Here is an 18,809-nt window from a genome sequence, read left to right on the forward strand (position 1 = left end):
CTCTGTAAAGTTTCAGAGGAAGCTGCCCTTTTTTTTTTTTTTTCATTTGAGATAGCAAAAAAAAGAAGCAATGATGAAAGATTTCTGACAGGCCACAAACAGGTGACCAAACTGTACTTACACTGACAGAAAACTCTAGATTTTCCAAAAAACTGAATTTGTCTTGATATTAGATAACTTCATGCTTTTACTTCATACTGGCTATCAACTTGAGCCCAAAAGAACAAATCAGAACCACACCGAAGCCCACTTTTTCCTGTCCTTACAGCTTCTCAATGCTTTATGTGCATTACATATTCTCTTACTCTCAGCATTTGTTCTCCCTTCCCTTCTGGCATTCTGTAATCCTGCCAACTGACGAGCTTTGCTTTTAATAAGCAGATCTGCCAACTTAAACACCAGTCTCCTAAGGCAATCAAATAATGAAACACACATGTATATACTTGCACGTAATCTGTCAAATGCTTTTACAGCCCACTACAAATGATTTTTGCAATTCGAGGTTTTCATAGGAGCATGCATTCATATACCCTTGATTTTCCAAGATCAAATGCCATGGTTCTTCAGAGTCCTGTGAGTTGTTTGTACTTAAGACAGTAACGGTCCCACAGTTTACATATTACTATATAGAAGACATGTGAGAGATTAAAAAAAAAAGAATACAAAAGGTGAACAGGCTATTTCATATGAAAACGTATGGAGCATAATTTTCAATTTTTGCAATTTGGCAGAAAGGTCTGGTACAAGACAGTACAGATTCCTCCATGGCAGAACAGCCTTCCCGTGTTCCTTGTGTGCCTGATAAGGTAATGAATTACTGTTCCAGGTGTCAGGAGTCTTTTTCTTATCTCTCCCAGTACTGATCTATCATCCATATTGACATCTTCTTAAATACAAACTTTTAAGCTATTATTTTCATAGACAGAAATCGTGCAATAGAATAATCCAGAAAAAAAATCTCATCTGTCACACTGGGATGAAATTGCACTGCCACACCTCTGGGTGAAATAAAGATACAGTTTATGGCATGGCAGAATAAAGATGGTAGCAAAAGCATCTTACAAGTAAGCAAGTTACTGTTTGGTATCAGAAAACTATTGTCGAGTTTCAAGCACTGTAATTTCCTACATAATTTCCCATCATTTAGAAAACTCCCTGTATTCCTTCTGCAAATCACTACTACAACACAATGAAAGAAACTATTAGAGATGCATCATAAAATTGTAAAGAAAAAGCTACTTAAAGCACACATCCCTCTAATGTGCACATTTCTATTGCAAGACATGCTTTACACCAGCAACAAAGGAGAAACTATAAATTCTCAGTATCGGGGAAAAATGTGAGACAAGATTAAATATCACATTTGTTCAATGCATGCACTCACATTCTAATAATTATTTTGCTTTTGATGCTCATAGATGGATTCCAGCTGGTGAACCTGTTTGATGCATGCAGAGGTACGACAGTAAAATGTGCCAGCTCTAGAAGAATCCTCTTGGAGTTCCAGTACTCAGCAACTGAAGCCAGTCGTAGAAAGAGCAGATGGTACTCACTGCTTGTGACAAATAAAGCCTCAAACCATCAAACCTAAAGCAGTTCTGGTTCTTGGTTTTAGTTATCTCTGTGAACATTTAACTGAAATATTGAGTTCTGTCTTCAAATTCAGCTTTCTGTAATTGTTTTCCACATGATCTCCCTACTACAAAGAGACTAACCTTAAACTGTCTTAAAATTTTAATTGCTTTGTCATTGTATTTTTGGGCCAATTCACTCCTCACAGGAATCACAAAGCTCACAACAGTGTCTTGACCATGACAATAATTGTGAGGCTCTTTGAAGGTACCATCAGCAAAACCACTACCAAGCACAAGAGGTAATGAAGAACTCTGCTTCCACAGGTGGGCCTAAATGCTGTGAAGGTGGTCTAAAAGCCCTCAACCTAAACAACAAAGATCTCTAAAATGAACAAACAAGAGGGAAAACAGGTCAACTGAATCTGACTTTGTACACTGTGAGAAGGTGTAATTACATCTACAAACATAAGTTCTAAATGCACAGCTTTGTAATCTTAATAATTGGCTAATGAAGTGTATACATATGTCCATATATAAGGGTTATAAAACTCTATATTTATCTTAAATGTAGTAATTTGTTACAGTAACAGAGTATCAAACTAAAATTGTCACCATATCATTTTCTCACTTATAAGATGCAATTATCATCGCACTAAATACCCAAAACTGGCAGTTCTGGAAGAAAAAAGCATCTCTGCCAAAGCTGCATGGAACTAATCTTTCATTTGCACTAGGGATGATGACTGAGTATTTTCACCAGGTTATTTTCTGCCACTATAATCTCAATACTGTCCTAACCAAATACTACAAAATGTCTGTCCCTCCCCACACCCAACCCCAACCCCTCAGCCCCCAATTAAGACATTTCTGCTATGAAGTTTGCAAGTCTTATTTTATAACAGACATGTAAGTAGGTAAAATTTAAGTCGTCTCCATTAAGTACATACTAAAGAGAGAAGTTTGGACAAATTAGAAATATGCTTAAAATCATTTAGATGTTATGAGCTTAACCCAGGAATCATGGAGTGAAATTCCATGCCCTGTGATTGCACTCAGACAAGATGATCCTAACAGTATTTCACTTCCATGTCTTTAAAATCCATGAAAGAAACAGTCAGAGACTGTCCTACTTTACATCAGTCTTTAACGTGTAGCATTTTACACACATTTATATTAAATGCAATTTGGTATACTGAAAAGGGAGAATCTTTTCAGAGCTATGAGTAATTATAACATTTGTGCTCCAGACCCTGAGGGCAATGGGAATTTTGCCTGAGAGAAATGAGAGTAACAGCTGTGGGATTTGTCCCATTGCTGCTAAATCCTGACTATAGGTCTGATCCTGTTCCTTCTCAAGTCAGAATGTGTTTTGCCACCAATCTTAGGGAAAGCAGAAGAAAAGCCTGCTGCTTCTTGTATGAACAAGTCTTTTAAGTAAACAAAAATCCCATGTACAACATTTACAAGAAGAGTACTTTACAAGAAGATTACTTTAAAATAATCTTATTTTTACTTTGCATCCAAAAGGATTTTGAATAAAACTCTTTAAAAGTCTGCTTAGAGCAGCTCACATTAACAAGCACAGGCATGTCCCATCCGAACTACCAGACGATCTACCACAGCATTTGATTGACTAGCTGTTAGATCTAACAACGAACAGAAAAAAAACAACCCAAACCATTCTCATCTTACCGGCGTGTTTTTTCTGTGTCATAATAAAACCCTAGATATTTGTCTTAGAGGAAACATCTGGAGAAAAAAAACAACAGTTGGTAACTGTCTTCCCCTTTTTTTGCTAAACTGCTGAACTCAATAGTCCTGAATCTTAAATCACTGGAAACAAACCCCCAGACCAGTATCCTTGTCAGTGCAAGTTTTAACATCAGAGATATGAAAGACGTTTCACTAGCAGAGAGACCAGCGCAGTCTGAAGCAACTATTAGCATTACATGCAACAGATGAGTGCCAAATGTTCCTCTAGCAGACAGTCGGAATTCTCCCAAAAGCCAGAAGGACTTCACGCTAGTCACTCTAGGTGATTTACTGCAACAAAAAAAGTGTTTCGATAATACTGGATTGTAAAAATCTCCTGTTTTAGAGATAAGGTTGCAGCCTACACAGGCTAACAAAAGGGTATTGGAGTTGTCCACACTAAGTTTGAACTCAAGAGGAAGTTAGAAAAAGCAGTTGAAAGCAGTGGGGAATGCACACTGATCTTTCAACCAACAGTAATAAATTATAAATTCAGCAGAGCAAGGAGAATTCAAACATTCATCCTGCTGTGCTCTTGAGGACCCCTAACTAAGTAAACAAAAGTCCTTTATCTCCAGATATTTGATACGAAGATTTTGCTACTTACTGTTTTGAGTATGAGTTCCTTAACACTTTCTCTATTGAAGAAGCCAGACTGTGAGATCGACAAAAAAAAAAAAAAAAAAAAAAAAACAACTTTTGGTCTAAGAACTAGCTTACAGTGGAACTTTCCCTCCGTAAGAAAATTGCTTATGTAGGCTATTGAGCAACTACATTATTCTGGCTTCAGAACAACTGAATAGATTTGGACTGGCAAAAAAATATTCTCTACTGTACTCAAACATCTGTATAGATTCAACTCCAATACACTCAAAATAACAAAATAATAAAATGTTATCAAGGGATAACATTTTCTGACATTTCTCTCAAGAGAAAGAATATATTGCACACAATGCAATAAATACAAGACACAGAATAAATGACTGTATTACTACTAAGAGGCACAAAGCAATCAAGTCTGGTCAGCCAAAAATTTGTGCTGCAGAGGAGCTCCCAAATGTCACCAAGTCATCACTGAAGACCCATGCATCACCTCACGTAGGCCGCTCTGGGACCTATGTGCTTGGCAGAGGCAACAGAACAGTGTACAGAATACACCTTGCTGCATCCCAACATCATCCCACCCCAGTGTCTTACAGCTCTAAGACTAAGGCAGGTTAGACAGCCCTCAACTGTACACCAGTCAATTGGGAAGGAAGCAGGAAACCACAGCAGGCTTTGCAATCACCTCTGTCAGCCCTCACCTGTGCCAAACAGCTGTGTAGCAGCCAGGAAACAATTCACTGCTGTGTTCATAAATGCAACAGACTTTTTCACTTCTCCATTCAAGCACAGCTTATTAAAAAATTAAAAAAAAAAAAAAAAAGTCGGCATCAAAGGACTGGGATGTGTCCTCAAAGTGTTAAAAACCATGTGAAAGTAGGAAAATTACAGCAAATCTTTGCCTTTCACTGTGTATTTCTGGAATGGTTCTGCACAGAGAGATAATGAAGCCTCACAGCTGTGAAACCTTATCTACCACTGCGCATAGTTAGTGGTTTCTTTCATTAATTTTGTAACTTAAGTGCTTTGGTCTACCTCGATCAACAAGCAGCTTAGGAAGAGGGCTTGGAAATTAAAAGGTTACCACACAAATTAAAAGCCCCACCTTTGACACAGATTGCTTGAGAAGCAGGCATGATATGCTTTGAAACACAGATCTGCAGTGTTCAATACCATTCAGAAGCCCTTCACCAAGACTAATCCTCCATGCTCATGAGCTCATGGGATGAAGAGAACTAGGATGAAATCAGTGAAGATGCTAGACTTTTCTCTCCTACCCCCTAATATAAATTTTGCAGTTATAGTTGTTAACAAGACTTACAAAACTCAAGTAGTCAAGATTCTGGGAAGGTGTATTCCCTCCTTGTACTACAAAGCTCACCTTGTACCCCTCTCTTTCCAGTGCAGCCATGGCACTGGGATATGCTGCATCAGATAGCTCCAAGAGAGTAAGGAAGAAACTCCTGAACTACCAACATGATGAGCTAAACTGAAATTGGTGAAACTGAGCAACATCTTTATATTTTTGGGTGTGTGTGTTTCTTTTTTTTTGTTTGTTTGCTTGTTTTTTGTTTTTTACAAGAAGGAAGTCTCAAAAGGTAACAAGAGTTAACTTTACATCTGGTCTTCCAGTGCAATGTCACACCATATACACAATAGAAATTGCAAAAAATCAGCCAGGCCTTGCTTATTTACTGAAACACATAATAGCTGCTTAAGAACTATTGCAAGACGGGTGAACCAGAAAGGGTTCCAAACTGGATCACAGAGCATAGAACTAGCAGCTGCCCTCCAGGTCTGCCTGCTGCAAGTAATGCCAAGCACATATGAATGAATGCAGAGAATCATAAAAGCACACTGCCTAACAGCTAGCTGAACTGTTAAAGACCTTTTTCATCATTCATGCTACAGTTTACACAGTAGCTTTGACATACAAGATAGTCCTAACGGATATTTAAGAGTACAAACCATACGCAATCACATCTTTCCCTGGCTCAGAGCAGTACTGTGTTTTGAAAACTGTCCTGAGGACTTTTGATTGTACATCTTTATTACCTAAAAAGGTGTGAACCTAGTTACTATTATCAGACGCTATCTTATAGGTAAACCATGCAAAAATTTGTAAATCTCTGTAAAATACATCTTTGTAAAATAGAATATAAAGAATATTGAGTGCTATTTTCTAGACCGCTTCAGATGAAAAAAGGAGATACATTAGTACGAAAATTTACACCTGCCAGCACTCCAGGTGATGTTCAAGAATGTGAGAATTTCTACAACAAAGTGTAAATAATAAATGCATATATGACATGAAAGAAAAAAAAAAATCAGTACTTTCATGGATGAATTGGTTATCGACGCGTATTTTGCTGAAAGCTTGAGTAGAAGCTTTTTTTTTTTTTTTTTTTTTTTTTTTTTTTTACAGCCAAATATTCTCTCTCTAAATTCTCATAAGTAACTAGAGTCTCACGAAATTGTTCTCAGGACTTAACATCCTTTTCCAGTTGAATTCTTTTTTAAAATCCTGTAATTCCCCTCATCATTCTTAGCTATTAAAATAAAGCAGTTCTTTGTATTGAAGCCTTCAGATTGATTTCATGGATGTTCATCATGGAAAGCAGCTTTGCAGCAAGACACAGATGTGAAAGAGAACACAGCCAGCTGTAGTTACAACACCTGTGTTCTTTCACACAAGAAAATCTGTATGTTTATATGGCATCACACAACTATTTAAGTGGGCATGGCTGTTTGCTTAGGGTGCAGAGTGATCCATTCTTGGCAAATACAAAGCACCACGTGTTACTGAAACTCACAAACTGATGTTATCATATGCAAATTTAAGTAAGAACTATTTGCTAGCCAGTTACTTTTTTCAGATGTTCCTGGATCACAGTGAGAAGAAAGATCGAGATAAATCCAATTGAGAGGAGCAGGCTATTTTACCTTTGCTTTGTTTTGCATCTTGCCCCAGGATCATTCATGTCAGTAAGATATATTAAAATACTTCGTCTGTATTACAGAACACTGAAGAAGCGCCAATGAAATCACTCAACATGATGCTTCTATTATAACTATAGAAAAGTGCATCAAAATGAGTGTAATGCAAAACAGACAAACATTTCTTATAGCAACAAAATTATACAGTGTATTGCTTCCAGTTCCATAAAGTGTGTGGAGAAAGGTAGGTTTGGGTTTTTTTTTTTTGAGACTAATTGATACAACTGAAGGAAAAAAAGACGTATCAGCCACACAAAGCCTTTCCAGATCTGGTCATCCTCAAGGATCAGCAGGAGCTTCTCTGCACCCTGAGAAGTATGTTTTTCTTCAGAAATAACAACTGTCCAAAACAGTTGCTATTTTTTTTCCTAAAAACTCTCTCTCATGGTATTCCATCACAATTACGATATGGAAGACAAAGGCTGTAAAGCTCCCTCCTTCCTCTTGCTTCCTTCATCCTCCACCAGTAGATGGGGACAAGCATCAGCCATGAACCTCGCCCAGGTCTCAAACGTGCAACATAAACTAGCATTTGTATGCATCACTCTGTGCTCTGCATAGTGTTCACAAAAAAAAATAATATTTTAATTGCCACTTACCACTGCAAAATAAAAAAGAGCTCTTTCTCACTTCAATACAGCTTGCAAAATTTTTTTCTTTTTTTCGTTAATGGTAAAAGCAGGTGTTTTCAGAACTGCAGTAATTTGGCAGTTATAAATTTGCCTTCTACACTGAGAAACATTACGATGAAGTAGACAGTGAGGATTTCTGGCATTAACTTGTCCCTTTTCTCACTGCAAGCAAAAATCAACCAGCCTTGAGAGTTAGTGACTGCAGGGCACTCTGATGACACAAGCCAAATGAAGACTTGCTCTCAAACTGGGCTATTTAGAACAAGTCCAAGGCTCTGCATTGAGTGGCAAACATATTCACCAAATGAGATAGTGACTCATCACTTCACCCCCTAATTTCCTTTTTCCATTTGCCTGAATCAGGAGAGATGACGACTCTTCCATTCCCAGCTCAGGCTCCCAGCTTGCTGCATTCCACTTGCTATTATATCCCCTTCTTAACAAATGTAAATAATTTTCATAAACTCCATCTCTTTACTCGTTATATAGTAAAATTAAATACAGAAACAAATTCTACAGTGCATTCACTTCAAGCATGCACAAACTGTTTTCTCCTCTCTGTCAGTTTGGATCCTTGTCAGACATTGCACAACCTGGTCTTTGATAGAAAAGAGTTTCCAAATGTTCTGTCATGGTCTTTGTCTAAGCTGCTGATCCGCATCTGTTCAAGGAGAAAAGTAAAGAAAGCTGCTGTTTCTTTGGTGGTTTTGTCATTTTTCTTTTTTAATTTTTTTTTTCCATTATAAGAAGGAAGAACTTCTGATTATTTTTAGGCTCTAAAACAGCTGAAGTTGTATTGTCAACATAAACAATCATCTTAAGTTACACAGGAAGTAGCAGAAAGCTCCAAAACATCAGAACACACAAATTACTCATAAATTTCTGGTCTGTCTTCTGCAAAAATGACCTTCACTTACAAGTGGGAATTTAGTATTTCAAGTAAAGAAAAATATTTCTGTCAATCAAAGCTTTATACACTGAAGCCTGCTTAAAATCCACTCACTTAGAGCTGAACTAAAAGGAAACAAGAATCAGAACTATGTAGCTGCAGTGTGGGAAAAAGAAGAAAAAAAAGAGATGAAGAGGTTTTCACACCAAGTCTGATTTCTGCTTTACATAAACTCCTGGGGTCTGGAGGAGATGCAGAGATGACCCTGTGCAGGGTGTCTGTGCAGGCAGCACCCTGGGAAGAAATGGCAAGCCAGGTGCTGATGGCCTCGCACTGACTACGGATTAAATCCACCTCTTGATAGCTCTGCCCTCACTAACATCTGAAACTGAAACCCCTGCTTTTTTGTGTATTTTCAGACGCAATTTTAACACAAAACAGCAAGCAAAACCAAAACAAACTCAAATCATCTCTAATTCTTCTCACAAAAACATAAAAGAAAAATTGACAAAATCCAAAAGCTCTTGAATATCATTCAAGTGTTCTCTGCTCTGGTCTCAATCAGTGGTTCTAGCAATTTAAATGGGTTTGTGATAAAATAGAAGCATGGACAAAAATTTGACCTAGGTGCTATAATAATGGAACAAATACTTTAACATAGCTTGACACCACTAGCAGTTTTATTTGTTTTCAAATTAACTTTCAATGTTTAAAAGACCTTCCGATTTGTAAATAGGACTATGACTACACAGGACACAAGCCTGATGGACAGCTCTGCCAGTGTTACCAGCCCCACTGATGTTCAGATGCCTACTGTTATATGTATCCCAGTATCTGCAGCACCTGGCTGCAGTGGTGATAAGTACTGCAAGTTTGATCTAACACTAAAGAATCTGCAGACTGATGAGCAAGTGACCACAATTAACAAGGCTGGGAAGAAACATTCAGAATAACTGAAGTCCTGGAAATTATTGAAGTGATTAGAAAATAATTCTAAAAAAAATCTATGCATATGGTAAAATTTAAAAAAGCTCACAGAATTGTATACAAAATCTTTAAAATCCGCAGTTCACTTCCTAATGTTCTTATTGAAAATATGCACACATGGTATGTACAGTATTGTCTGCTCACAGCAGGAAAAAAGTATATGGATCACAAATAACTGAGATACATTCAAGGAATCTGTTTCCAGTTTCCCATTAATTTGTCATTTTCATACACAGCAGTTTCAAATCATTACATGCTGAAAATGTAAACTTGACTGTATTTGGTCAAGCAAGTTTCATACTACTCATTAATTCACTTCAAATGCACTTTTGGGGTATAGAGACAAGTATCATCCCGGGAAGAATCTTCTGGCGCACTGCCCATGACACTGACTGCCAGACAGTACTAACTGTGCTAATCCCTGCACCAAGTTTCAAATGCAGAAATAGCAAAGCTCTTTGAAAGTCTGATGTGCATTGCTGTATTATTCTTATCTTTAACTGAACTGTATTTCCCCCTGCACTTCTGGTATCATAGGTATCTTTTTTATTATTATTATTACTATTCTGCTTACTTAAAGACTCCACCTTCATTTAGTTTTATATAGTATTCTTTCTTTCCTTGTACTTCCCACAACTTGTTTCTAGTATTGGGAGCACTCTCTGCCTTGGTTCTTTCCTGCAAAAAGAACTGTGAAAGGACACAGTAAAATTAAGTTTTCCCAATTTCTTTGAAGCCTTCCCAATCTTAGAGACAATTTACCCCATCTCTTCAGCCATTTGGAGGTCATATTTTACTGTTTCTGTCTAATTCCTGGTGCTGAACATGCTTGGCCATTTACATGGGAGTTTAGAATCTTAAATTAAAAAAGATTGTGGGAACTTTTTTTTTTTTAAATCAGAAAAATACGTGTCTAGACTGTAAGCTCATCCTTAAAAACATCAGTGCCTAACACAATGATGCCTCTAGACAGACTTTAAGGTTAAAAATTTCAGGTAAATTAGAACACTTTCTTGTTTAGAAACTCTGTAGAGAGCCAAACTATAAAAAAAAAAAATAATCATATTGCATGAAAACACTAATATGTTTTGAAGGAGTAAACTTCATGTTAGGAGAGACCTTGTCCCTGAGGCTGGGGACATGATCTAAACCCGAGGAATCAGACAAGCGTTTCAGCACAGCCTCCCCCAAAACTGCACCAGGATTTCAGACTTCCACAGCAGAGCCTTGAATTCAGCCTATTACAAACACAATCCTCAGGAACTCCGAAACTGCAAGATTAACACCACGACTTCTCAACACAGAGATGTGGCACATGAACATCAAGCAAGCATGAGCAGAGACCAAGCCAGTTGTAAAGCACTAACAATATTTAAAGCATTAAGTGCATCAAAGCTTTGGGTGATGGTTAGTTCACCGCAGCACACATGTAAACAATCAGATTTTCCATCCGCTCTCTGCCTCTTAGAATAACCTGTTAACACCAAGGTATCTACACATAAAGCAGGTTATTCTGCAGCTATATGTGATGAAGACAACTATCTTAGCATCTATTCCAGTGGCTTAAGACAAAAAAAGAAATCTCTTAGCATCTAGATAAAGGATCTACAGTAGCATCTAAAGAAAGGTATTATTGAAGAAGAAAAAAAAATTTCATTCCAGTGCGAAGACCTCACATTCAGAAGTAATTGAATGAGAAACCATGAGACTTGTGTGACTAGACGCTGACTGCTCAGGGAAGTGCGACCTAAGATGTAGCCATACACCCACCCGACCCCTCCCTTTGCTCTAATGATGATGTATATGTAGATACTGTACACTAAATAGCATTACTTCATTACTTCTGCTATGCAAAATGGTTCCTACTCATTCAGCCCTCACCAACCTAGAAATGCTTCTTCCAGGTATTCACTTGGTTGCCGCATACAATTTTTAAAAATTCTACTTTCATCTTTGTTGATTACCAGCACAGCTGAATATAACACCATAGTAAGTGAATTGGGATGGAAGCTGATAAACTAACACAGAGCTTTGCAAAATGTTGCAGTTGTTTTTGAAGAAGGCAGAACACAACGATATTATTCAGAACTGTGTAAGAGTCAGGATCACAAACTACACTCCTATCCTCAAAGGCTATGAACACTGAGAATCTGAAGTATTAGATGCTGAAGCAACACGAAACATTCTAGAGCTCTGGGAAGTGAGAGAACAATGTACAACTCAGATTCAGATAGATGTGGCTTGTTTATGTGAAAAGCTCTAATATCTGAACGTAAGTAAAGTAGACTGAGGAAGGCTCTCTCCTTTTGTTTTTAAATCTACCGCTTTTGCAATTCTTAAGACTTTCTTCTATTAACAAAAGAATTCCAATCAAATCCTGCCTGAGCTCTGCCCAATATGCTTAGCAAATGTAGGTCAGACAGTAAATTATGTTTATACAAGGGAAGTTATTTCCCTTGTTTACATAAGGGTTATTTTTTCTACTGCATGCCCTACTCTGAAATAAAAATTAAATCCAAATTTCTCTTTATCACTCTACACTTCATTTTTAAACACCTGCTCTTACTGTAATGCCAAACGAAAACCTCTGTGACAAAGCTCGTAAGTTTCTTGTTAACAGCAGATAATATGATAGAATTTGATGTTTATATGCAGTTTGTACCATCAGATTGACCAAGAAAATTTTTAACAGTGAGTTTGATGAACAACTGAAGGAACCACTTCAATCAGCATTTTAGAAACCTTACCTTAAATAAATGCTATCCTGCTCATTCATTTTCTGCTTTAGCCTTTGTGGTTGTGAATTTTAAGTATATCTTTAAACCCAAGAGATGTACTTCACAGTAAGGCACAGCAGTGACAAGTAACTGAGACAAAGCACATGAGACCACAAATTTTACCGCTAAATATTTTAAGCGCATGTAACTGTTAATTGTCTGAACGGATGTAGGCACTAAAAAAACTGACCAGTATGTGTTAAACATGGAAACACATAGTCATATAAGCCAATGAAGCAAGAATATCTGAAAAATATGACACAGACATGTACACAAAAACACACACATGTGCCTTCTGAAGTCAGTACTAACCTTGTTGCTCATTCTCTGCTTCAGCTTTTGCAGGACTTGGTGCTACAGGAAGGGGTCGAGGAGGACGAGGCTTCGGGGTTGGGGGGGATATTTTTTTTCTTCCAATGTATTCTACATAAGTTCCTGGAAAATCCCCCCTCTCCCCTGTGGTTTCATTAAAGCCGTTTAACCAACCGATTTCCTCAGGCTTTGCTTCTTCCCCTTCGCTGAATCCAAGTGCTACTAAGGTACCTTTATTCACAGTTAATATATCTCCTAAGTGCAAGTCAATGTCTTCCTCTCGCTCTTTTTTGTAGTCATACAAAGCTCTGTACTGATATCCTTCAGCACTCATCTTGGCAAATTATTTACCATTCAAAGTGTTATTAAACAGAATCAAAATGCAATTGTCCAGTTATATTCTAATTTACAGACAGATTCAAGATGTACTAAATGGGATAATAAAAGTGTCAATAGCAATGCCTAAGTAATAAAATCCGCCAGAGAATCAAAAAGCACCAGGGTCTATCATTTCACTGCTGATGATTTTTAATTTGTGTATTTATTCTGAGTCAATGACTGTTGCAGAAGAATGTGTTCCACTTCTTCTATGTCTAGCAGAACTCTTCCAAATAGTTCCTTTTCTCAGCTTGCTGGAACTTCCCAATCTCCATGCTCAACTTCAGCTGATGCTCGTAGCCAGTCACACCATCTGATGAACTTGCCATAGACGTGCACGTACCTTAAATATTCTGTCAGTGAACACTGCACGCCTGCTCTTCCTGGAAAGAAAAGAGAAAAATGTTACAGTCATTTGTGAAGTTGAGATTCCGGTTAAGATTTAAGGTTTCTGCAACCCTGGCAGAGATAGTGTATCCCACAAAAGAAAACAACCTCACACACATACCTAAAATACATATATACACGAATCTGCGTTTGTGAAGGATACGTCCAATGTATTGAACCAAATATCTATTCCTACAGCATAAGACAAGCTGCTATGTATGCCTTTCTTCTCTGTGGCTTACAGCTATGACAGAGAGAAGTCTAAGCCCATAAGGCATCCTGTCAGTGCAGCATCTAACCTGGCAAGATTTTACTAGTTATCTCCGTGAAGACACATAGCCACAACCCCATGCCAAAAGGTCAGGACAGAGATGGAGCTCACTGTAATTAGTGCTCATGCACTCAGAACTCAGTGTTGGGCTATTCAATCTCTTGCTGTTTATGCAGAAAGCAAGCATCACCTCACAACCCAAAACCTATATCCCCAAAAGCTCTTGGAGGGAAGCACCTTCGTCTAATATACAGGAGCAACAATACGTCTGAAGTTATTTTACTTGATGGATACAATACTTATGCTTTCTTACAAAAGACAGGCTTTACCACTCCCCCATCATCCAGATGTTCTTTAATGTGTTTATAGCATAATATTGGAAAAATAACCAGCAACTGAAACAGACACGCCCAGACCACCTAAGCAGCACTAGAGGAGAAAGGTACCAGGGTGTACGCTCAAATTACACTACAGGCAAGAGACTACAGACCTGTTTCATTCAAGGTCATCTGACTTAGAGGAAAAATATGACTAAAAAATTAAATTTGGGAAACAGTAGCTTAAAGGCATATGGAAAAAGCACACAGTGAAAGTTTTCTAAACATCATTTTGACCACTCATTTTCATCTCCTTAAAAAGTCAAGCCGACTCGTAATTTGAAATGCTACACTGGGAACCAGAAAGTATCAACTATTCAAAAGCGCATTGAAACCCCAGAACTACAGCTGAATAGAGGACCTGAGGGGACTACGCAATACCAGTAGGTAAAATATTAACTGCATACTGTATGCTTAATGCTACAGAAAGCTGGAGTTCTTTGTGTAGCACTTCTCTTCACATTGCACATGGACAACAACAGACAGGAATGGAAAAGGGAACCTCTGACCTCTCTTTTCCACATTTTCTCTAAAGTCTAAGTCATCAGGTCCTAAGAACACTGAAAAAGCTAAGAAGTATTCATAAGAATGCACACGGGCTTCCTTTTTCAGTGTATGGTCCGATCCCTAGCTTGTATGTGGCTTCTCTTCAGTCTATTGAGTCTAAATATAATTCCATGCAGCTTATTGCACAACATGTCTTGTAACAGAACACATAAGAAACTATTGCAAGTTCTTGAAGAACTTCCTTATCATCCACTGCAACTAGTTTTGCTAATAGGGAAGAATTATATGAGTCTCAATTAGACTTCTCATTTTAAAAAAGCCTACACACTAGTACTTGTTTTAAAATTCTGCAAATCTAGTCACATGAATCAGGCCTCCAGTTCCCACCAAAATTTTAATGAGAAGTTTCTGTAGCCACTTCTGAAAACCCAAACTGTGCCTTAGCACATACCACCAAACATCACAGACTCTGAAATTAACATGAGGAGAGTTTCACTGATATTTAATTTTAGCCTTTCTACCAGGAGAAAGTGATTAGGCATGAATTAGGGGGGGGGGGGGGGAAGGGAGTGGAAGGGGGAAGAACAAAAAATCAGCAGCACAAGTATCAGTTAAATTGTACAGAAATCTTTTCAAAAGCACAAATTCCTCCCATAAAGCAAAGAAATAAAACACACGTTCACCCCTTAGATTTAAATGCTTAGCTAATCCAAATGTTTCCAATCAAAACCAACAACGCACAGCAAAACCTGCTAGAAAGTTACTATTTCTACTACGCTAAATATTCTAAAATATTTTCTTTTTAAGAAGGGTTCAACAAGTGCCCTGCTACAAGTACTCATTTTACTCCTACTGCCTACAGGCGTTTTGGCTGCTAACCAAAATGTCGTCTAAACACTGCATAATTTAACTGACTTGACCTACTCCTCTGATCTTTTATTATCAAATGTATCATAGCAACTTTATGGACAGATATTTAAAATGAATACTTGTATGTCTTGCATTTTGTCTGACGATGCAGAATTTGAAACACTGTAATAACAGAAGAAAGAGCTTATGACATTTTTAAAGCATATTTTTAAAAATTCAAAAACTGTGAGAACAAAAAGCGTGATGTACTTGCATGGCAGAACAACTTCATGCAGTGACAGCAGCAAAGCTTCCCCAAATCCAGCAAACCAAAGACTCAGAGCCGCAGCTCAGGTCCATACACACAGCTCAGCACTGCCCCACGTACAGGGTCCCCACATCCCAACCTCTGACTGATCCAATGCTCATGCACCCTTTTATATTATCGGTGCCTGTGAAGTTTGGTGTCAGACAGCCATACGGTACATGGATGGATAAGGAGCATTTCTCCTGCAGTAATGCTGTAGTGTCTCCAAAAATCCCTCTTGGAAAGTTCTTCCTGTTCTTTTCTGCTCTGCTAAGACTCGGTATAAACAGACTCCCTTTACTCCAAGTGGGCTTACATGGTCTTTGCCCTCAGACATTTTGACTCAAACTGATTTAAGCTAATTACTCTTAAAATAAATAGCTTGGAGACCATCCTAAGTAGAGTGAAAAAAAAAACCAAACCAAACACTTTAGGCAAGAAACATTGTTATATTTGAGATGATGTATTACTGGATTTGCAGTTGGCGGGTGGAATGGAAAAGGAGGAGGAAGCACTGTAAAAGAATCAAGCGTTCATTTGGTTTTTATTTACTAAGAGCTTGATTTCAGTGAAAGATTCCCAACTTCAGGCAGAATTCTGGTCACAATGAAATGATTTATGTCCTGCGTGCTGACAGACAGACACTTTAACATTCACCAGAAAGTTGCAAGAGGTTTGTGTAAATTCAAGTAGAAAAGGAAGCAGATGTAAAAGGTTCTCCCCCCCGTTAAGATGATGTTTAGCTCCCACCCAGCTGGTACCCGAGCATTTCCTCTCACACTAGCATTCTTTTGGGGACAGAGAAGAAAAGCAGCTTCTGCTCCATCAATCCACACTACTGCTGTCCAGGTGCGTGTGCCACAGACTGTGCACCTCTGGTAAGGCACTAAGGACTTTCTTCACTTCTCAATTACCACATTTAATGATCCATACCTTGCTGTACTGTCGTCTCTCACTCTTGACTGTTGGTCCCCTAATACTCCAAATACTTCCAGGAAAGTAGTAACTTTCCTTCTAAAGCTATTACATGGTTGAAATTAAGACTATCTAAGGAGAGTGCTACGGGAGGCACTGGAGCAGCAGCTGCTGCCGCCGCACTCGGAGCCGCCTGCTCTCCCCACTAGGTGTCTACACACCTGTAACACCGAGGCTATCTCTAGCGATGCTGCCGCTCTCCAAAAGGAGGTAACCACGGCAATGCCACAGCGAGCAGCATTCTCTGCAAGAAAATGATGCCCGAGATAGTCAGTGAAGTATTAGGCAAAATACACACGTAACTCCGTAAGCAAATTCCAGCCTTTCAAATACAGCTTTAAAGCCCGTGGAGACCCTACCGCCGAACACCACGCAGACAACTAACGTATTAACTTATCGGAGGATCCTACAAAGCACGTCTCACTCTGAAGCATCTCAAAGCCGCCAAAGGGGCTGCAGAGCTGTGCGAGAAAGCGGGCAGCGTAAAAACCGCTTCAGGGAACCCATTCTCAACAGCAGCAACGCCGGGCAGGAGGGCAACGCCGTCGCGGTTCGTGCAGTCGCGGGGCAGCCCCGCCGCAGGACGGCCCTCCGCAGGGGCCGCCTGTCCCCGGCGCGGAGACGGGCGCCGAACGCCGGGCTGGCGCTGCGCTCGGCGCCAGCGGCTTGACCTCCCGGCCGCTTCCTGCCGGCACCCGGAGCCGCAGGAGGGCCCGGCCTCACCCCGCGCCCCGGCACCGCCGGCGGAGCTCAACCAGGAAGCGCGGGGCCGCGGGGGAAGAAGCGCCGCCGCCGCCGGGGCACGGCGCCGTCCGCCCGCCCTGCCCTGCCCTGCCCCGGGCCTGCGGCGCCGCGGGGCTGGGCGGCAATCCGCCGCTTCGGACGGGGGAAAAAGTTGCGGGGACGGCTCCCGCTCGGCCGGCGCCCCGCCGCACGGAGCCCCGCACCGCCCTGTCCTCCGCCCGCGAGCAGCGCCGCGCTCCCCCGGGGAGGGTCCACGCGAGGCGGCCGCAGCGGCACCTCTTTACCTCAGCGGCGGCGCTGCCGCCTCCCTCCACGCCGCCGCCGCCTCGACTCCGCTCTCCGCCGAGCGCCCGCACTCCGCTTCCCCCGGCCGCGCTCGCCGACCTAGTGCTAGGCGGTGCGGTGCCCGCCGCCGGCGCTGCCTCCGCCCCGCCCCCGGCGCGGGCTCCAACCCTGTCGGCGGCCGCCCCCTTCCCCGTCCCCGAGCCCCGCCCGCTGACAGACCAGGGGCGGTGCGCGTCCCGCCCGCCCCGCTTAGCAGCGCGCTGAGCCGCGGCACGTGTCTCGTGTGATGCGGGCTGGGGGTTCTGCTGCCCGCTGCGGGGAGGACGGGTCGGGCAGCAGCGCCCCAGCAGCGCGTGTGGTGCCACCCGGGGCTGCCAGCGCGGCCCTGCGTTCCTCCCGGTTTGGCTGCCCTGGGCCGTCTGGAGTCCCACGTCTCCCCTCGGTGCTGTCAGCCCCGGCGTCGCAGCTCAGCCCAGTGCGCTGGGTGGAGGTGGCGGCTGTCTGAAGTAGCGACGATGTTCGGTTGACGCCATAACGTACCATCTCTTAGGGTGCCGGAGTCTGCTAGGCTCTGTGCAGTGCGGAGTGAAGTGACATATTCCCTGCCCCAGGGAGCTCACAACCCGAAGTGGATCTGACAACACGAGGGTGTGACATGGCACCACGAGGCTGCAGCATAAGAATCATGCTTTTTGAGGTGTGTGCACTCTGTCTGGACAGGTCTCTATTTATCTTTAGGTAATAAATACTGGTACAGATGTTACTGTGAGTCAGTTCTTGTAGGCATTGCGTGAAAGAGGAAGAAGCGCGGTAGGCACAAGTACACGGCACACAGAAGTGGAAGGTGGGTGCCAGGAGCAAGCTAAGGAGCCAATCCAGACATGTGCCATGGGATGGTGGATACAAGTGCCAGGTGTGTCCTAATTAACAGTAGCTAAATAAGGACGAGAGATGTATAGGCCTTGAAAAGTAAAGTGTTGGTGCCTGTGGTGGTGGTACAAACGGGTTCAGCTGTGGTGGACTGTTAGAAAAACAGAAATGGGGTCAGACGTTCCATTTCACTGCAGAGTTGTCTTTCTCAGCTGTGGGGTTGTGTGTTAGAGAGGTGTGAATAACATTGGTTCTGATTGTAGAGGCAGGACACAAGTATCTATCAGGCCCTTAAATACCATGTGGGAGGCTGAGACTGGTGAAGTCTTAAGAGGG

At 41.0% G+C, this 18,809-nt stretch overlaps 1 protein-coding gene across 1 annotated transcript in view; it reads right to left on the reverse strand.

Annotated features, from left to right (window-relative positions):
* Nucleotides 1-17,761, reverse strand: part of PIK3R1 (phosphoinositide-3-kinase regulatory subunit 1) — a 57,108-nt gene extending 39,347 nt beyond the window's left edge. The window contains exons 1-2 of the mRNA XM_031610170.2: nucleotides 17,603-17,761; nucleotides 12,524-13,284 (exon numbers count right to left, since the gene is read on the reverse strand). Coding sequence (XP_031466030.1) covers nucleotides 12,524-12,857 — 334 coding nt within the window. The 5' untranslated portion in view covers nucleotides 12,858-13,284; nucleotides 17,603-17,761. The remainder of the gene's footprint in view (nucleotides 1-12,523; nucleotides 13,285-17,602) is intronic.
* Nucleotides 17,762-18,809: the final 1,048 nt, after the last annotated feature.

Source organism: Phasianus colchicus, chromosome Z (assembly GCF_987193195.1).
Source record: "Phasianus colchicus chromosome Z, bPhaCol1.hap1.1, whole genome shotgun sequence".
Taxonomy (NCBI): Eukaryota; Metazoa; Chordata; class Aves; order Galliformes; family Phasianidae; genus Phasianus; species Phasianus colchicus.